General features: G+C 40.2%; 2 protein-coding genes across 3 annotated transcripts in view; one reads left to right on the top strand and one right to left on the bottom strand.

The window, feature by feature from the left end:
- The first annotated feature begins 45 nt into the window (after positions 1-45).
- TFG (trafficking from ER to golgi regulator) lies at positions 46-11,852 on the top strand. Of its 2 annotated transcripts, none has more exons than XM_053455012.1 (8): positions 46-142; positions 2,290-2,499; positions 4,977-5,060; positions 7,033-7,179; positions 7,407-7,574; positions 8,641-8,784; positions 10,834-10,938; positions 11,062-11,852. In XM_053455012.1, the coding sequence occupies exons 2-8, from the start codon at positions 2,316-2,318 to the stop codon at positions 11,418-11,420; spliced, it is 1,191 nt and encodes a 396-aa protein (XP_053310987.1). In that variant the 5' UTR covers positions 46-142; positions 2,290-2,315; the 3' UTR covers positions 11,421-11,852. The 2 variants fall into 2 exon arrangements, with proteins under 2 accessions (XP_053310987.1, XP_053310986.1); XM_053455011.1 differs by having other exon boundaries at positions 85-254.
- A 411-nt stretch (positions 11,853-12,263) lies between these two features.
- The window catches only part of ABI3BP (ABI family member 3 binding protein), a 153,060-nt gene continuing 143,618 nt past the window's right edge, over positions 12,264-21,705 (bottom strand). The window contains exons 36-40 of the mRNA XM_053455981.1: positions 20,347-20,426; positions 18,745-18,774; positions 16,562-16,723; positions 13,598-13,720; positions 12,264-13,210 (exon numbers count right to left, since the gene is read on the bottom strand). Of these exons, the coding sequence (XP_053311956.1) occupies positions 13,095-13,210; positions 13,598-13,720; positions 16,562-16,723; positions 18,745-18,774; positions 20,347-20,426 (511 nt within the window). The 3' untranslated portion in view covers positions 12,264-13,094. The remainder of the gene's footprint in view (positions 13,211-13,597; positions 13,721-16,561; positions 16,724-18,744; positions 18,775-20,346; positions 20,427-21,705) is intronic.

Genomic DNA, 21,705 nt, shown 5'->3' with positions numbered 1-21,705 from the left:
TAGTGCGCAGGCGCGGCGTCTGTCCGTCTCTGCCACGTACGGGTTGCGTGTCTGCTCCGTCATCTGAGGATGTGATTCCCGCATTCTGATTGGCTGTTCTGGGTGCGTGACGCTGCGAAACTGGCAGACAGCGAGCAGAGAGGTAAAACCTGTACGACCGTGGCCGTCATTGTCGTCCTTTCAGCCGGCTTGTCTCTTTCGCGCTGCTCGGAGGCTGTTCCTATAAATAAAAATCCCGGGAGCAGCAGCGTAAGGTGAGAAACGGTCGCGGGTCAGGTGCACGAAGGCTCGACACGAGCCGGGCCCAGGGTGTGGCGGGTGCAGGAGGGCAGCCATGGGTTCATGTGGGGATATACAGGTATATATGTGGCTTGTCTATGCTGTGACAGACGCCTCAAGTCTATAATAGTGCATACTATGTAAATACTCATTGGATCACGTGGTACTGGCGCTCATTCATGTAGCCCCTATATATATATATATATATATATATATATATATATATATATACAATATACACACACACACACACACAATGACTTTGTATTCACTCTGCCCAGTGCTGCCATTATATAATATTTCTATGACAATACATCTGAGGGCTGAAATACCCCTTTTAGATAAACTGGGCCTTTCTTCCTGCCTTTCTGGGTCCTAGTTCTTGCTTTTCTGGATCCTGATCTTTATCTCGTTTATGCCTGACTACATATCTATATAATTAGTACATATATACACACACTTTACTCTTCTTTTCATTTTCTGGATGGTTAACCATATGCCAGAGAAGCATATTCACGAGGTTTCTGCTTTTTGGGTTAAATTGTAAAGTTTAGTGGTAGAAGAATTGGAAAAACTTTTCTTTTTTTTTTTTTAATTGGGGAGCCGAGCATCTCAGTACCCAGAGAGCCCTGGCATCCAAAATCATTCCCGCTGACTCACGACAGAGTATTTCACATAATTATATGGTTATTATTGGCCCTAAATGTCCGTACGATTCATAGAGACGGGTGCTTTAATTCTGCCCTTCCCAATGTTTAGTTAGTAAAGCCTTATAACGAGAGAATGACAGAAGAGGGTTCATTCAGAATTTATTTTCTTCCGCTTACGATGGCAACCTCTGTTATTCACAAACCTTCATCACTTCTGTCGCTAGTAAAGTAGATCCTTTATCCAGGTTTTCTTAAAGGCTGCAAAGCGGATTCATGATGCTCTCCTCTACTCCTCCTCAGCGTAACCGACTGGGCGAGTGGTATACCTGAAACCCGAGGAGGAATATTTAGAATTATTTTATCATAAAGCTTCTACTCCTACAGTTCTCCCTGATGTTGAAACCCCTGACAGATCTGACTGATCTGACAGCCCGGCTAATGGATGTGATGAGTGTTCAAGGTCTGTCAACCTGCTTCATGGTGCCTCCCCGTTCCCAAACCTCTTCCATGCTTCAGTCACGACCTGTTCTTGTTACAGAGCAGCTTTATAAGGCACCAAAACCACGTGCCCGCCTGCCGCTGCAGGACTTTGTCGGACAAGCAAACTGAATGTAGATGTTTCTGGTTCTTCCCTCCTTGTGTACTGTTGACTACTGCTAGCCCAAGCAGATCACAGCTTCTCTTTACTCCTTTGTGGTTTTTGTTTTTGGATCTGACGTTGGAAGGAGCGATGTACAGCGGCAGCAGCGTTATAAGGGAAGCTTTACATTGACTTTTGTCATGTGGGGTATTTTCTACCCCGGAGTGTGTTGCACTCAAATTGTAGTCCAGGGCTGCCTGGAACCAAGTTAGTCATTAAGAATAGTTCCTCGTTTACTTTTCCATGATATGTTTGTTTAAAGTGTTTAAGTTTAGTCTTTGGGATGCATTAGGGCATTTTCCAGTTTGCGTTTTGCCTTTACTGAGATTTAAGCACACAATACATTTTATTTCAATAAAATCCTGTTGTACGGAAGAGTTTATATACTGTGTGTATGTATGTATCTATCTATCTATCTATCTATCTATCTATCTATCTATCTATCTATCTCTATCCCTGGCATGCGTATCCAGCCGGCAGCAACACTTAAACCCCATTTGGGGCAGCTGGCCTCAAAGTGCCAGAGCTGCTTAGTCATCCATGTATTAAGTACCAAGAAGCAAATATTTAGGAGCTGTGGCTGCCTATCGTTGCGTATGTAAGTCCCAATTGCTTGCAAAATCAAGGCCAACCAGATACTGAAAATCATACGAGATGCGCAGGAAAGTAGAGAAGGGGGCACGACAGTAGCAGGTGTTTATTTATCTGTTCTCTTTGCAGCTGCCTATATCCACACAGAACCCAAAATGAATGGTCAACTGGACTTAAGCGGCAAGTTAATCATCAAGGCCCAGCTTGGTGAAGATATCCGAAGAATACCAATTCACAATGAGGATATCACTTATGATGAGCTGGTGTTGATGATGCAGAGGGTTTTTCGGGGAAAGCTCCTGACTAATGATGAGGTGACCATAAAGTATAAGGATGAAGGTACGTTAAACCTGATCGTGCTCCGTCTTTGATTTCACATTGTCAGGCTCTTTACAATGCAGTGTAAATATATATATAAAAAAGGCTCAGGCGTACACGTTTTACACATTGTTCTTGTTAAAGCAAAAGTCCCAATAAAAATAATTCTATAGCATGTGCCAGGAAATAGGTGTCTGTTCCTAAAAAGTGTTTGGTCCATAAATAATGTAAAGATGCATGTTGTTTAAAGAGATTATTGGCACGGGGATAATGGATTGTGTGAGTACCGGCCACCAAGCTGCTGGTATTTTTTATTTATTTCTTTTACACTAAGGCACAGTCCCGTGGCAGAGTTGCAACTCGCTGTCAGTGGAATCATTTTGAGACAGTGTGATATAAATACAGAATTATATAGTGACCTGACCAAGTGTAAACATAATGACAATGGACCTCGCAAATGGTCACCTTTTGTGGGCACTGTGACTCAGTAGCTCCTTAGTACACGTATGTGCCAGTACCATATACACCTTGTAGTTCATTGCCTTGTCAATATCCCACCATAAACACCTTTTATTTTCTTACTGTGTCTATCAGTTTCTGCACCTTTTCCCAGCATCGGTTAATGCCCTGTCATCTGTTCTTCCTTTCTCTAGTTCCCTTTGCTCTATCTTCTCTCTTCAATATCATTTGTGGCCGCTCTCTATTAAGTGCTTTTGTTTCATGCTCCTCCCATCTTTGTTTTTTCTCCTCTCTCCCCCCCCCTGTGATAAACAATATGAAGGAGCGCTAACCCTCTTTGCTAATACCCCCACACCGCAGACTACATGCCTGTTCCATGGATAGGTCAAAGGACAGAAACGCTTGGAGCGCATCTATGTTCACTTATTGTACTCTTACAAGGAGAACTAGTGGCATTTCTCAGAAGAGAAATACAACGCAGTACCCTAAAAATAGGCTTGGTTTCCTATTAAACAAGTACTCAGTCTGCCCTCATCATAAATAACTTGATGGGGGTGTGTGTGTGTGTTATATGGGGGGGCATAAGGCTTTTCTGGAGACAGATATGCCCTTTATGTCGCTCTGCCTCCAGAAATGCCTTTTAACCTCCTATATGCCACTCTACCTCCAGAAATGCCTTATACCCCCCCTATATGCCACTCTGTCCCATGATATGCCCCTACCAGATAGGGGTATAAGGCATTTCTGGAGGCAGTGGCATAAAGGGGGTTAAAAAGGGATATCATGGGGCAGTGTGGCATGTAGGAGGGTATAAGGCAAGCCTGGGGCCGATGTGCATAACTGGGGGGGGGCAGGTTGGCAAATAAAAGGAAATTAAAAACAAAACATTTTTCTCAATCATAGCTTTTATTAAATATGAAAAAATAGTTTACATGAATTAAAAAATGTACTAGTAAAATAAAAACTTTCCTATAGGGTCATCTTATATTCAGGCTTTTTTCTCCCTAAATTAATATTCAGATTTTGGGGGGTTGTCTTATAACTGAGCAAATACGGTATGTATGTGTATATAATATATATATCCCTTACTTGCAGGTGTTATATTGTAAGCGCTAGAGTCCCATTTAATTTTTTTTCATCAACTTGCCACGTCATCATGCGTTCTGGATTATACGAAGTAAAATCAGTACACCTGGTCTACCACGAGGTGGTGCTAGGCGATTGGAATTCTGCAGCACTGCACTACTGTTTTAGCAGTTGGGACCAATGTTCAAAAAAGAATATATTTTGTTCAATGTTTACATGGCTGTCTCTATACTCAAAATTAGGATACCTTATTACTGAACAGCTGTTTTATGTAGGGTTCACTCTGCTTTCATTTACTTTATACCTTGGATGAAATGTAACTTTAACTGTTATACCAGGTTTTATTTTTTTCTCCCCAGAAATGGTTGCCTACATTAGCACTAGAGCAGCGGCATTGACTTCAGAAGCCTTGGTGCCAAGTGAATCTTAGTTATTTGTAATATGTATTTATTACAATTGTAGCCAGTGCTTTTGCATGGATGTTGGGTATAACTAATGTAATCATGTGATCATTTCCTTTGTAGATATACCCTTTATAGCTGCATTTATACAGGAAACATGTAGACGGATACTGATGTGTACTTGTTCATGTGAGATCATAACATGCTGTACAGTTTTAATTCTGTGATCTAAAGAAATTAGCCGTATTTCTGTAATAAAAAAAAAATGGATATACGGACCGTGCAGTGTTAAGCTTTTTCTACCAGTCTTATAATTGTCAATCTATGACCTTTTTAATGTAATCCAATAAATTAACTTTTACTTTTGCGAGAATGAGGAGACCCCAATAAGAAGACATTAAAGTTATATCTTTTTGTGCTTTTATCAGAAAAAAATATGAAATCGGACAATTCTGCAAAATAAACGCAATGCCTTTCCCCTTGATTGTTATGACCATATATGTTTGATCAGAATAAATGTAACCAGCAGTACATTGTGTTTTTGTTTTTTAGATGGGGATCTCATTACTATCTTTGATAGCTCCGATCTGTCATTTGCCATACAGTGCAGCAGAATACTGAAGCTTACTCTTTTTGGTAAGTGATGAAGGTCTCTCATTGCTTCTAAACTGTCGCAGAAACATGGAACTGCAGGGACTGGAAAAGAAGCGCTTAATTCACTATATTTATCTCTCCGTACACATTACATTGTGCTTCTGTAGATATGGCCTCCACAGCAGAACACTGCATGATTGATTGTGTCCTGTAACTTACATTTAAAGTTGTAGGATGTGATGTTCCTGTTTTTTTTTTGTAAGCATCAAAAACTATGGGGATTTTATGTGTTATACTTCATGTGTCGCTTAACTTTAGTTCCTTACAATGCTGCATTGAAGTTTTCTCCCTTTCTTGTCCCAGTCTGTTATTTGCGTTTTCTGATCAAGTTATTTCATTGATCTGGAGACATGACTTTTTTGGGCATGTCTTGGTTGGGTTCAGGGGGGAGACTAAGGGGCAGTTTTTCCTGCATCGTGACATCATGAAGTTAAAACGTGGAACTCTGCTTCAATGTCAGTTTTGTAATAAATGATCCATGGAGTAAATTACAGTTTTTTTTTGTTTGTTTGTTTTTTTTTAACTGGTCATTGTTTGTTTTAATGTGTACTGCTTTATGTCTGTGGCGGCCATGAAAAGGGCTTGTGTGCAACGAAAGCTTTCAGTACGGGCCACTTAAATATAGCTACGTAGGCATAGTACAGAAAGAATGCTCTGTTCTATTGGCAGGTGTGTTTAATGCCCCCAACAGCCTTACTAAAGATGAATGCATCGTAAAGAAGTGCATACTGAGTAACTTTTTATATAGTAAAAAAAAAATACTAAAGCACGTACTTGAAGTAGAAGCTGCAGCGCTGCGACTGCACTTGTCCTTAGCGGGCTGTTGATTCTTGCTCTCCTGCACACAGACCCCCAACCCGCAGCATTCACAGAGCTGTCTGGGGCAAAGTGTATCATATGCATGCATTGAACATATCTGCGGTGTGGAGAAAGACCATCGCATAGGGAGGATTCTGCAGAACAGTGTATAGGGACAGCGCAGTAAAGTGCTTGTGTATGTTTAATGGTTTTTAAAACGTGAACATACACAGTAGCAGCTCTGCTACGTGAAAGCTAATTGCCGCCGTTCCAGTATATCTGGATATTCTGCTGGCGTTCCTGTTAGAAATTTTTGTAGAATAGTTTTGTGCTTCCTGATCCCGCCACTTGCTGGCGCTGGTGTCACATTTCTCGCTCAAACTTTTTTTTGCATACAAACATGCTTCATAAATAGCAGAGTGATGAAAGGAATACCCGGGTTGTGGGCTCTTTGGGATATATCCCGGGGGTTGTTGCTATGGCAGTGCTATGGCAATTTGACCCGGATCCTGTAAGAACTTTCTGCACTCTATCTTTTTATATACTTATTTTCTGAATATTGGCGTGCAGTGCTCCTTTTATTCCCATTTCATATTCACGTTGATGCCATCGGGTGAAGGCAATGCGGTGCAAAGTGTTTCTGGACCTCCCTTTCAGAAACTCCCGCATGATCCCTCGTGATCGCTCCGTTAGAACCGAACAGATAATTAGTAGAAATAACTAATCTCTTTACTATGTGCTGTGGAGAATTCCATAATCCATCCTGCAATGGAACGGAAAGTGTTTACCTGTGCCTGGAAAAGACTTCTAGTAGAACAGTAATGCGTCCATCGCTTTGGGGACAGAACTTTGAGAAACATGGATTTATGTTCGTATTTGTACATTTTTTTCTGATTGCCTCAGTACTCTCTGCTCCATATCACAGTTATTTTGTTTTTGGCACTGAGATGCTTTAATTAAATCGTCCAGATGCGTTTCTTTAACATTGGACTTGTCTGCTTTGCTATTATGTTGGCTAAAATGTTTTATTTAGAAATGTCCTATTTACTTGCAGAGGAGTCTCCAAACGCTAGTAACCTGTTGATCCTGAATAGTCGTGCTCACTTTGTCCAGTACCAGTGAGGTAACCGTGTTTATTTTATGTTTATACGTGTAGTTAATGGACAGCCTAGACCATTAGAATCCAGCCAGGTGAAGTATCTACGCCGGGAGCTGATCGAACTTCGCAACAAGGTCAATCGGCTACTGGATTGCCTGGAACCTCCTGCGGAACCTGGAATTCCCACAAGTCTACCTGACAACGGTAAATTCCGTAACCCGGCTCTAGTGACGTTAACGCGCGGTTCGGGTATATTCTGAAATCTTAGAACCCGGTGATGCGACATCTCCGTTGTCCGTCTATTAACAACCTTAATGTTTGCACGTATTACTAAATCACAACTACCGCACAGATCATTGGAAACGTACCTCAAAACTAGCCTACAGAAACTTTATCTAACTTGTAGGATTTTTTTTTCCACCCTAAAACAGAAGCTCTTGACGGTAGAGAAGAAAAACCTGCTGCCCATGATTCCTCAGTTAAACAGTCTACCCAAGTCATGGCTGCCAGCATGTCTGCTTTTGATCCATTGAAGAACCCCGATGAGATCAACAAAAATGTCATGTCAGCTTTTGGATTAAGTGAGGACCAAGTAACTGGTACGTTGTCATGGATTCTGAGGAAAAAGGGATTGCTCAGCTGTGTCGTTATTGGTGCTGATGTGCTTGCCCCTTCATGGCCACATGGGCTGGAGGAATTTTATATTGTTTAAAATAATTAAAAAAAATGGGTGGTCAGCTTCTTTAAGACTAGAGGCCAAAATTGACATGGACTGAGTATTTACCGTATTTGCTCGATTATAAGACGAGGCTTTTTTCAGAGAAAATGCTCTGAAAAATACCCCTCGTCTTACAATCGGGGTCGTCTTATAATCAGACCTCAAAGTCTGCCTATGAGACGACTAAGATCCAGATCCCCCGCAGCTGCAGGGGGTCTGGATCCTCCTGTCTCAACCACCGGCACCGGCACGGGGAACTCTGATCTCTGACAGCCGGGGAATGTCTGCGCGATGCACGCAGACAACCCCCGCTGCCAGCCACGCCTCCTTCCGGCCCCAGCTACATGACAGGAGACTCAGAAGTACCGGTTAGTGGGGAGGGGCGGGTGTTAAATGGTGGGCATAAGGCATTTCTGGAGGCAGGGTGCTCTGTGAAATGCCTTTTAACCCCCTTAATGCCACTCTGCCTCCAGAAATGCCTTTTTAACCCTCTATACGCCACTCTGCCTCCTGAAATGCCTTAAACCTCCCTATATACCACTCTTCCCCATAATATGCCTTTTAACCCTCTAAGTGCCAGTGGCATATAGGGTTAAAAGGCATATCATGGGGCACAGTGGCATATAGGGTTAAAAGGCATATAATGGGGCACAGTGGCATATAGGGGTATAAGGCATTTCTGGGGCAGATGTGCATAACTGGGGGGCAGGTTGGAAAATATAAGGAAATAAAACCAAAATATTTTTCTCAATCATAGCTTTTATTAAAAAAATAGTTTAAATGAATTAACATTTACTGGTAAAACTTTTTTCCTATAGGGTCGTCTTACAGTCAGGCTTTTTCTTTTTTTCCTAAATTAATATTAAGATTTGGGGGGGTCGTCTTATAATCAGGGTCGTCTTATAATCGAGCAAATACGGTACTTTGTATCTATCTATTTATTGTAGGGCCTCCAAGTGCTCCTGTAGAGGAACGTTCCAGCACTCCTGACAGCATTGCCTCTTCGTCTTCTGCCCATCCTCCAGGCGGTCAGCCTCCGCAGCAGCAGCCTTACCCAGGGGCTCAGCACCAGCAAGCAGGTCAAATTGAAGGTCAGGCGCTTAACTTGCTTCAGCCTATGTGCCCACTTGCATATTGATTGTCCATGGAGTCTTTATTCCAACTCATTACCTGTACTAAAGAAACCCCCCAGAACCTGCCCTTTTCTGTTCAGGTGTTTATTCCCCTGTTTGTTTTCTTCAGCTTGTGGGATAGCTGCGTTTTTGCTCAGCATCCCGCTGTGGGGAGCGGAGGAGCGAATATCCACCCCTATACGTTTCTGTAATATGTTAACGCTCTGTCACTAGAGCCGCAGATATATCCCATAGAAAGTGAGCTGCTTCTAGGACATTTTTATTTTCTTGATATATTATGTTCCACGTAGAACACTTCTCCATTCGTGTTTTTCATATCATGCCTGATTAGGGGAGACTATGTGACTTTAGTTTTTGTGTCTAAAGTGCTGTCTGAACCCCAGGCACGATGCACGCTGCTTCAAACTAGTTTTAAATGTACAAATTGCATCATTGTTTAAGTAAAACGGATGAGTGGAAATTTATGTTTAAAAAAATTCCAAACTTAATCCTTTTACCGTAATGCCAAGGAGAGCGAGAATGTAACAGCACAGTGCTGATCGGCCCTCCTTGCCAGGCTCTGTGTGTTTATTTGGGTAACTTGCCTGATCGCCTGGAGTTTGGATTAGTTATTTAACTCTTTAAGTGCTCCCGCTCCCCAGGAGGCCAGTGCATTTTTTTTTTAGTTTTGTTCTAGTTAGGTAATGGCATTAGTTATATTGTCCCTTTTTATACTGCCAGTACTCATTTTTTGGTTACAGCATAGCGCTGATTTCTATTGTAGAACTGAAGTGTTGTCCATCAAACAGTGATGGAGACCAGGTCAGCAGCCCCACTACTAAAAACAAATATTCTTTTCATTACTATTTCTGATCTCAATAGGACCACAATGCCCTGTATGCCAACCACATATCTCATCTAGATGCGTCTTAAAAGGTTATCTCTATAAATGCCAGTTATGTAGCAAAGTGGAGTTTTTGCTCTACTAAAAGTCTGGCCCTTACACTTCTGCCGTCGCGTATACCTCTAAAACATTGGATTTAATGGCAGGCGCTGGGGGGTTCACAGGATGGCCAGGGTGCGGCCATCTGAATATCATGATTAAAAAGAACCAGGATATGACTCCATGCCAACAATAAATGAAATGCTGGGCAGCTAGAGGCTTATGCAAAAAAAAGTGCATTTATTTAGCATAAGCCTCTAGATGCCCAGCATTTCATTTGTTGTTTTTTTTTTTATCTGCTATGGGCCGGTGGGTGCTTACGTCTTGGGAGCCGTTTTGTTTTTTGTTATCTGAATATTAGGATCAGGGAAATGGACAGGGCGTTGGTAAGTTCGTGGCTGTAATTCTAGTGCCACAGTTCATAATGGCTACATATCATTGTTACTGAAAAATACTTCCCTTGTAGTCTGCTCTCTTCCTGAATATATTTAATCTTCATTTCCTGCGAATATTAAGTAATGTTATAGGTTTGTGCTCTGCTTTGCCAGATTTTGCTTTCTGTCCAACTTGCTATGTAGATTATATTACTGGGGTAGCTAAAAGCTTCTGTGTTTGCAGCGTATGGAGTGTCAGCTCTCAGATTCTCAGAGCGAATGTTTAACAATTGCTTCCTCGAGCCCCTTCTAGAATAGCTTTATCAGATGCACGTGTCAGGGTTACATTTAGAGTGCACTTAATAGGGGAAGGGAGGGGTATTAATATTAAATGTACTTTGAGTAGGTGGAATTTGGTAATCTATCAACGTTTTAGAATGTTGAAATAATGGTTTATTCTGGTTTGATCTTTCAATTCTGTAGGAATTGGGTTTATTTTCTAATGTATGTTAGCAAATGGGGCACTTCAGTGTTTTCTTTTATACTAATCTTCATTTGACAGAGTTCGCTGACAACGGTGGGTATGGAGAAGTGAGAAATGCAGCTTCATGATGTTAGCAGAGGACTTATTCTCAAGATTGCCAGTTCACGGTGCTGTCTGTGAGATGCAGCTTCACGTGTTAAATATAAAATGTCTCTTATGCTTTGTAGGCCAGATGTATCCACAGTACCCCCAGCAGTCAGCTGGCTATGCACCAGCACCTCAAGGGCAAGGCCAGCCTCAGCCCCAGCAACAGTACGGCATGCAGTATTCTGGTAAGTGAAATCGGAGGTGGGGGGGCAAACTATCTGCCATCAAATTCTATGTGACCTCTAAAGCAGTTCCTAGATAGGAAAAAAGATTGGAAATGTAAACTTTTTTTTTTTTTGTCCTCCTAGGTTACAGTCAGCAGACCGCGCCACAGTTTCCAGCTTACAATCAGCAAGCTGCACAGCCTCCTGCCCCTCAGTTTCCAGCCCAGCAGCAACAACTACCCTCACAGCCTCCTCAGCAATACCAAGCTGGCACCTTCCCACCCCAGACATACACTACACAGGCCTCCCAGCCTGCTAACTACAATGTCCCCCCAGCTTCCCAACCTGGCATGGCTCCAAGCCAGCCAGGGGCTTATAGACCAGGATTTACCCCACCACCTGGCAGCACTGTCACTCCACCTCCAAGCGGGCCGAACCCATATGCACGCAATCGAGCCCCGTTCGGTCAGGGTTATGCTCAACCCGGACCTGGATATCGATAAATCCCAATAACCGTCAGTAAAGCCCGGGCTGCTAGATCTCTTTCCATCCTAACAGACTGTAATTTAAATTTGTATTGATGCTTCAGACAGCAGAGGAAAAGCCTCCTTTGCTTTCCGGCGCACTGTATTCTGGTAAATGGGGTGTAACTTACAGGGCGAAGAGACCAAATGATTATTTCCTGCTTATGATTGCATCTTCTCTCTAGTTGAAGCTCAAGTCCAAAAGGAAAAAAAAAAAAAAAAAAAAAAAGCAAGGAAGTGTTTGATGTTCTAGCGAGCCTCGTCAAATGTATGAAAGAATGCTAATTACAAATCCACTTATTCGGCTTGTTTTTATTGGTCTGATGTGTTAGATCTCTTCTAAAGTATGAACTAGGTATTATGTAAAAATTCTAATATTCACACGGAAACCTAATAAACATTCAAAATCTTTTTGGTTTTGTTTTTTTTTTCATGGCACAATGAATGCACAAATATAGATTGAGCAAAACAAGGATGATGCAGTCTACAGCCAGCAAAGGAAAGAACCAAGACGTAATTAAATATCTCCTTTCTAGTGTTCTGTTTGCGTTCATAGTGTCAGTGAGATCTTCCTATAAGATCGGCTGATGTGGTGCATTACCAACCATCATGGTTTCTGCACTTAACACCCAGTACTAAATTGTAATGGAATATAAGTCTTTTTCAAACTGTTTTAAGCAGACGGCTTGTGACATAAAATATAATACAGTAATCCACAGGCTTGCATCTGCTGACCGAGCGCCATTCTTTCTGTGTAAAATACTTGTAGTTCTGGTTACTTTTTCCCCAGTGTGAGAGAGAGAGAAAAAATCAGACACGGGATAAAAAAAGATCAATCTCTTTTATTATAGAGTTCTTATACTGCTTTTCAGATATAAAACAAAGTTGCATTTGAAATAAAGCTATATAGAATATACTGTACATTCTGTAGAAAGTTACTTACAATTTTATTTAAAAATCACATGCTTAACGTTTAAATTTTAAAATATTTGCAGCCTAAAATGTAAAGTATCATCTTGAGAGAGCAAAAAAAGTACCTGCCTTGTTTTATAATGGATGATGGTATTTAGTGTAGGTTACGATTTATCATCCTTTTCCTAATCACCCTAAAATGTTTTGGGGTTTTATAACTTTCAGGTTTTGTAGTAATTGAATCTCCCTTACTCTAGGTCATGCGGTTACTGTGAATTGATCGTTTCCAGAAGAATGTAGGGCCGCATCCATTTTATTTTATGATTAAATTAAAATCACGAGGGAATGAATGTTAGCGGCCCCGACAGTTGTGCTAATATGCTAGAAGAGTTAGAAAAGATGTTCTCGCTTCTTTAACAAACAGATCTGAATATTTATATTGCCTCAAAACACTTATTACAACATTGTGATAAATAATATAGACACTGCTTTTCTTATAATTTCAAGAACAGGGAGCCAGCTTCCCGAGACTTTATCCTATAAAGCCAATATCCTTTTCATGTTGATATTTCTGATAAATATGGAAGCAGTCTGCTTTGAACAATGTTTACTCCATAATAATTTCACTTTAATACATATTTTACATTAGTAGACACAAAAAAAACTATAACAGATACTATAAAGCTAGCGCAACTGCTGGAGGACGAACGTCAGACTTGTGCTGGGCGGAATCCGATCTTCTTACCATTTGCCGGGTATTGATATACCGCATTCGTACCAGTGGACGTAGTTAATGTGCGTGTTACCGCCTATGTCCCCAAACTCAACTGGCTGCTGGCGTACCGATCTGTAAAATCCTGTGGCAATAAAATAAATGTCAGAAGTGCAGGACAACGTGGTAGGAGATGAATCCTTTATGGGTTCTGTTGATGCCTATAGCAGGCAGCTCCAAACTTTCCTTATATATAATATAATAATAATATTTAGAGCTGTCATAGGTTAAGAGAATGGAAGCTTTGCATGTTTCGTGAGAGCTGGCTGTGGCCTTGTACAACCGCAAGCCCCCCTCCCCTAATAAAGTTGATATGCTTACAGCCTCCAAGATGATGGCAGCCATACATGATGTGATCTGGTGCCCTACAAGAGCTCTGCCTGCCCTGTAAAGTTTATGCCTGGGTACCCGAGATGTAAATCCAGTCCTGCGATGTAACAAGTAATTGTTCCGTAGAATAACAAGCTCTTACCCTTTCTGGTTGTCAGCTGATTGGGGGAAATGTGTTGCCCTGTCCTTCCATCAAGAAATGAGTCTACAAATTGGCAGTGGTCCTCTCCATAGCCTGACTGATCTCCTATATTATAAAATGTTCCTAAACGCAAAGAAGGATGCCAAGTTAACATGAAGACCAAAGCATTTGTGTAAAAAAATGTTTTTGTTGAATTAAGGTGAAGTGGATAGGTGGAACAGCAAGTCTTAACATCAACTGAATGCATCATTACAAATAACATTCCTTGTACAGCAAATGCCTAACGCTTGCATTCTTTGGTTATTGAAGCTACAAAATGAAACTTCTGCCTTATTTAATTCCTCCACTGGATGCCTCAACTTCAACCAGAAAGCATTAGTATGTAAACATCTTGCAAATGGTCTATGTGTCTCACGTTGCAGCCACCAAGCTTATGTACAGTTGTGATCAAAATTTTGCTTGCCCTTGGAGAATTGTAATATGTGTACCATTTTTAAAGAAAGCATGAGTGAGCAAAACACATTTCTTTTATTTATTATAGGATTCATATTCAACTGTAGGTAATAACAGAATGGCACAATCATAACTCTTGCAGGTGGTATAGCTGCCCATTGGTCATGGAAAAATGCCTCCAGGTCATGCAAAGTATTTGGTCGTCTTGCATTAACTGCGCGTTTGAGATCTCCCCAGAGTGGCTCGATGATATTAAGGTCAGGAGACTGTGATGGCCACTCCAGATGCTTCATCTTTTTCAACTGTAACCACTGGAGGGTCAACTTGGCCTTGTGCTTAGGGTCATTGTCATGCTGGAAAGTCCAAGAGCGTCCCATGCGCAGCTTTTGTGCGGTAGAATGCAAATTGGTATTAAGTGATAGAACAGTATTGACTGGCATTTTCAAGGCTTTGGATATATATATATATTTTTCATCTTTATAAAGTTCCATCCATGTGAGAGCAAACAAACTCATTGACTATTTATACAAAGAAACTAATTGCAATTTAAAAAGTCACAGGTGTGGGAAATCAGCCTTTAATTGCCATTTTAACCTGTGTGTGTCACCTTGTGTGTCTGTAATAAGGCCAAACTTTTAAGGGTATGTAAACTTGTGATCAGGGCCAATTGGGTGATATCTGTTATCATTATGGTTTAAAAAGGAGCCAAACAACTATGTGATAATAAATGGCTTCATATGATCACTAGCCCTAAATTAAAGTTTTTTTTGAATAATCAGTCATATTTTCAAAATCAATGCCAACATTTCACAATTTCTGCCAGGGTATGCAAACTTTTGACCACAACTTTATGTTAACAATACATGTGTTTTGATAAAATACACATGATTGGCTGCAGCTACTCCTATTTATTTGAATGGGAACGTAGGTCCAATTGATTAAAATGGGATTTCCATTGAGCTGGAGGTAGACTTAAATGAGACAGAAGGATAAAAACTAGTTTCTTCTTCTTCCCCAAATGCGTAATTTTACATTTTTCCACATTGAAAGGCATCTGCTATTTTAAGGGCCAGTCTCCTATTTTGCCTAAATGCACCAGGAGTGGGGGGCATACATTTCTGATTTAATTGAATATACATAATTTAGTGTAAACTAAAAATATATTGCATTCAGTGTCATGATTCACACAATAAAAAAGAACAGGGGCACTCCATTCTAAACTTTTGTCCAACTAGAAAATATTCTAATAATAGTAGATTTTCATACTATAGATGTTAACCTTACTGGTCTTTCGTTTCCAGACTTGGAATGTGTTCCTTTTTTGAATTATGTCATTATATTTGCTTTCCTCCAGTAGTCAAAAGCCTATTGCAATGCACTACTGTTCCACTGGTCTTTTCATCTGGCATGCCTGTATTAAATTATGCAATCAACCGGTCCGATAGGAGAGTGAGCAAAAATGTCAGATTAAAACTAACAGGACATGATGATTTAGCCGGTATACATTTCTGAATGTGATTGTAATGAAATAGAAGAACAGTCTAGTCCTGGGACATATTTTACATCAACCTAATCATAACAAAACACGTTGGTCCACGGAGAATATCAGCGTCTGTCCACTTGCAAATGTAATGGAACGGTAAGCCCTTATAACTAGTCACTTTCCAGATAAACCTGGCACTGGAAATAAATCTAGTCTCTTTCTTAGAACTAATGCAAACAAGGACACCGTTTGTTCTCAAAGGCAAAATCCATTCCAGATGCCCATTTAGGACCTCATTTCGATACATTGTAACTTATACGGTCATCAATGTGCTACATTGTATTTCAAGCAGCTTATGTAATGTAATTACGCTTGCAAAGCCCCCAGAACCCGAGTTAAAACTCATGTACAGGCTTCTATGTTCTGTATAGGTAGAATTTCCATCAATAACACAGGGGATAGCAGAAAAATAGAGATGAATCATTTTGGTTTTAGTTACTTAATTTCCTACTTGCTATAATGTAATGATAAGATGTCAAGAAAAATTGAATCATCTCCAATTCATCTTAAAAGGCAATAATGACCATTTTTGGAAATAAGCCAGTAGTGTTTTCTTTTACTGAAACACGGATATTCATATCTACAAAGTAATTCAGGCTTTCTTGAATGTGCCCCCATAATTCCATCTGCAGTTAAACTGGTGCTTGGTACGTACGTCCTACCTGTTCTCACCATTGTGAATGAAAGCGGGCACTGGGCAACAAATTTCGTTCCCGAATCAAAAATTCCCCCCCGAATTTTCAGCAAAACCGAATTCACTGTCGGAAAACGAATGGGCCAAAAACTAACCAAAAAATGTGTGCCCATTTGCACGTCTACTGAATATACATCCCCTTATATTGTAGCTGCTCAAGTCCTCCATTTTATAGCTTAACTTGGCGCCTCATTTTCCCCTCACCAACACAGCAATATTAACTCTGTTGACACACATTTTCAATTATCCAAGACAAAAGAAACACAAACAACACCTGAAAGTGAATCGCTGAGGTAAATCTTGTATCTCAGGGAGTTACACAGCTGAATGCCCACAAATTTCTTGTACCAGGTCCTCTTTACATACTGCTTCCCTTTGCATTCTGAATAGGAGTCTGGTTTAAATTTAATTTCTGTCCAGATTGCGTCTTTACCAGCTGTGTGAAGAAGATGTTGAGAAGTAAACGAGTTAATACTTGAAAAAAACAAGATGTAGAATTATTTCAGTACATATTAATCTAATCATTCATTCGCCAAAGTGATCCAAGAAAAAGAATACATGTGTATTAAAGCTGCTGTTACACCTGTTCCACTTTAATAACTGAATGCTGCATTAGGTAGATCATTCCTAGTACTATTGCCTAAACCCTTTTCAGGAATAGCTATTTAACCCCTTAAGGACAATGGGCGGTCCCTAAATCTATTGAAAACAATGCATGTCATTAAGGGGTTAATCTAATAACGGTTTCTGGAGAGTTGACTGGGGAGTTTGAATGGGGAGTATTTATTATTCACAGTAAAGGGCTGAGCTGGACCTATATCATGGATAATTCAGCATAAATCTCATTGACTTAACTTTTAATTATACAGGAGCAGCCAAGAAACTCATTGGGGCTGGATCTTCAAGTCAAGGAGCTGAAACTCAACTATCCTGTCAACTTTCCAGTTACTGAATGGACACAAAGGCTGGCAACTGATAGGTCATTGCCATGGAAACGGAAAAAGCTTTACCGTTTCTTTGGTGTTTTTATATATAAAAAATATATACCTTTAAATATGAGTCCAAGTCAAAATATAATAGAATTCATTTACAGAATATTTATGTAGTAAATTCAATATCTTATCTGATAACCTGGCCCATAAAATGATGGTGGTGAGAGATTTAAGTATGGGTATTAAAATGATTCATCTTTAAAAAGAGGAAAAAATGAAGAAAGGGTAGTATTTAGAGTAGTAAATTAGCGGTGTTTTCAATAAACTGTGACAGATATCCCACCAGGCACACATTCTGGACTGTGTCTGACTCTACTACAAAGGCCGCGGTTAGAATTGCTCAGTAGGAGGGCATGTGCTGTACATTTATTTTTAAGTTAATAACATATTATGTGCACACATGCACTGCAGAATTACACATAAAACGCATTTTACCCATGATGTATGCTTTCGGTAACATTACCGGCATATTGTAAGTTCCCCTTTGTTCTGTCAGGGCTTTAAATTTTATTTCTATTCTCAGAACTTGTTTGAAAATTATTGGGATCATTTAGCTAATACTGATGATCCTGACATATTTTATGTGTAAGTATTCTTTTTTGTGCTTACAAAAGATAACAGCAGTTGATTTTACAATTTTGTGTACGTTAAGTCAGTTGAAGAAATATTTTTAAGTGTGGACACATGCAGCCGCACACTACGTGGTTATGCTCCAGGCCTATAATATCTGTGTTTTCTATTATATTCATTGCTATAAGAATCAAACTTTTCCCCATTGTACTGCTCAACCACTGCACCAGATGCAATGTTTTTTATTATGAATAAGCGTGATCTGAGAGATTTTAACGTCTATTATCTATTAAGTTCAAAAACAGTTCACGTGTACAGCATTGCTCGCTCACCACAATCCTTTTTATGTATTCAATTTAGAAGTGGAAACCATAATGCTAATGAAAGCAACATTCTCTTCCTAGTGAGAGTTACCATATAATACTGGCTCAGGTAGAGAAATAGTGTATAGTCATTATCATATGATGGAGTTGTAACAGGCCCGCTGAATGACCAATTCACTTTGTAATTTGACTAAGGATGATAGGAATTGTAGTCTGACCGCAACCGGTTGACTACCACTTATATTCTAAATCTTGTTATCTGATCAGTGAAACAGTGAATAGATGGATCATATGCCAATGCATAACATTTTTTAAGAATCCTAGTGTAGGACCAACTATAATTAAAATACAATGTTACCCCTAGGATACAATGCTTTCCCAATCACATCTCACAGGATATTTTGGAATACCACATTATTTAGCAATTAGTACGGAAAACTACAGCCTTTATTGCATGTCAGGAGTGGAATTAACAATGGAGTGCTGTTGTGTAGGGTTTTGCTATTGACAAGTGGCACCATTTATATTGTCTAAGAAAAACACACACTTTAATGTAATTTGCCATATCTTACCTTTAACGGGTTCGCTCACCCTTGGGTCCGCTACGGAAAAAAAAAGACACACATTTATGGCATGGCATATGGTCAGAATTGCCACATGGAATAGTGGCAGTGTTATACGTTAACATCCATTGAAAATTTAATTTTAGCCATTCCTATAGACCTTGAAATCATTCCGAGATGGAGACAGACTCTCTGCATACCCATGTTGCTCAGCTCAAAATGATAGAATACAGATGTAGAGTCAGCTGGAGGGGACGCAATGGATTGCAGATCTCTTGTGAATTCCCACGATGCCTCATATTTCTACATTATGCTCTAAACTAGTCAGCTGTTTTTAACAACTGGCCCCCGCAGCGGTCTGTTAAAATGACTCCGGCTTTAGCTAAAACTACAATATAGTCACCTGTTTACTGAAACAATGTCGCTACACATTTTCATTGAGCAATCTATTTTCCCTGCATCAGAACACGTGGATGTAGCTATACTGTATTCAGCGGCACGGAAAAGTAGAATCCATATGAAAAAAAAGTGTAACCAACAATAAACTTTGTATTATCCCCAAAATAAAGCTATTTTTTCTACCACATTCATTGGTATCACTGGATGGTTTCAAAATACCATAGGTATTTAAAGCAAAAACAAAGTTGCTTTTGAAATATAAAGATTGGACTTTTCTGGGGACAATGAAAAAGCATACAAAAAAAAAAGCAAAATAGATATAGCCATATTGGTCCCAGAAAATATAGAATCTTCAGTCAAACATCAGAAAAAGATGTCACATGAGTGTTTCTTTATTTTTGAAGATCTCTTAGGTCCTGAACCCAATGTAATACTACATTATTTTCTATGTCGACTCAATAAAAGGTATTACCTTAGACAAAAGACTAGAAGAGCATGAAACTGATAATGCTAAGTTTAGTTGACCACAGTTTTGTTTTTACTTTCATTTTTTTCATACAATCCATTGTATTTTTATCCTTCTGGGAAAGGTCTGGAAGACGTGAACTTGAACGTGTAAATGAATTGAAGAGCAGGTGTCAGAGGACTTCCATCGCACTTGTATGACAAACTTGCTTTTAGTACTGGATAGAGATACACTAAGGTTGGAGAAATTGGATATAACTTCAATTTAATCTTTACATAATAAAACATGAACCTTCGCAGATGTGGATCCACCTATCTTTTTCTTGCTTTTGGCCTTCTCATTATTATTGCTGCTCACGTTTGCTGCACATGCACCTTTTACACCAGTGAACTGATTTCACAACTCCTCACATCCCAAAGCAGTAAAAATAGAATCAAGCATGTGTTTCCCTAACAGATATATAAAACGGTGCTCCCAAAAGTTTCATTATTGTAATGTAAAAGACACCATTTTTTGTAAGCAATCCGGATCTTAAGATCTTAAGAAATAGCAGATACATGAAATTAGATAGATCTAGGATTCTAGATTGTAAGCTTGCGAGCAGGGCTCTCTCCACCAAATGTATCGGTTTGTCTTAGTCTGTCAATTCTTGTCTTGTCATATCCCTTGAATATATGAATTGTATTAAGCGCTGCGTAAACTGTTGGCGCTATATAAATAAAAGATAATAATAATAATAAAATTACCTGATTCTGTGTTGAATTCCACAGTGTTACTGCTAGGACCCTCTCCCAGTGGATTTTTCGGTATCACTTGGAATTCATAACTAAGAAAACAAACACAAAAAAAGTGGTGAGCATTGTATGCAGCAGAATCTGCAAACCAAAGCTCTGTTCTTTGCACCAATCCAGAACACAGTGCTGGGTAGGATTATTTTTCTTGCAGATGCCAACAGTAATATATATATATATATATATATATATATAATAGTATATTTTTTAGGGTAAATTAATGTTTATTGAATATTCAAGTATAAGGGATACAGAAAGGAAAAAAGAGAGGGAAGGCCATCGGACACCATGGGAAACAGGTCAACACCCATTCCCAAGGGGAATTATCCCTCACCGGGTGAGCGGGGATGGGATGGTGGAGAGAGGAGTACCCTCAAGTGGCATACGTGGAACGTCGAACGGATAAAAGGATGGCCTGAGGCCCACTGCATGGCAGTGTCCACAGCTAACCAGGGTATTGATCCAACAGGGAGACCCAACAGACCGCTCTCCACATCGATCTACTGCTTCTGTCGTGAACCATGTACCCACTCCAGCACACGTAGAAGATGACAAGCCCTATAATACATATGGGGACAGGGCAGCGCAAGAACCCCTCTTCGATTTAGGGAGACTCTTATGCAAGGGGAGCGGGGTCCCCAAACAAACCAGAGAAAGGCAGAGTGGACAGAGGCAAAAAAGGGTGGTGGAATATGTATAGGGAGAGTCTGGAAGAAATATAGTAGCCGGGGGAAAATATTCATTTTGATAGTGTTGACTCTGCCCAGCCAGGAAACCGCAAGCCCTGACCACTTGCGGCGATCAGCTTGCAAAGTAGTTAACAATGGTTTGAAATTGTAAGCGTAAAGTTGGGAAAGTAGTCCAATACCCAAATCCCCAGATACCTCAGCTTAGAGTGGCACCATGCAAAAGGGAAAGAGGCTGCTAACATGCGGCTCTCTGCCAGAGGCAGAGTAACATCTAGAATCTCAGATTTGGCCATATTAATCTTAAAATTTGAGAGTTTCCTGTAATCCTTGAGCTCTTTCAAAATAGACGGTAGAGAGGTCAGAGGCTGCGAGACAGCAAGTAAAAGATCATCCGCATAACCTAGAAGTATGATGGATCCGCTCCACCTGCAAACCCGTGATGTCCGATTCAACCTAAGGGCAGCCCTGATGAGTCTCATTCCCTATGAGGAAAGAGTCAGAAAGGGAACCATTGATGCAGAGTCGCGCGGATAGGGAAGCCAAAACCCATATGCGGGAGGGTGGCTAGCATAAACAACCAGTCCACCCTATCAAAGGTCTTCTCTCGGTCTGTGGAGAGAAAGAT

The sequence above is a fragment of the Spea bombifrons genome, chromosome 2 (genome assembly GCF_027358695.1).
Source record: "Spea bombifrons isolate aSpeBom1 chromosome 2, aSpeBom1.2.pri, whole genome shotgun sequence".
NCBI lineage: Eukaryota > Metazoa > Chordata > Amphibia > Anura > Pelobatidae > Spea > Spea bombifrons.
The sequence above is the reverse complement of the archived record's forward strand: the minus strand, read 5'-3'. Positions and strand labels throughout refer to the sequence as shown.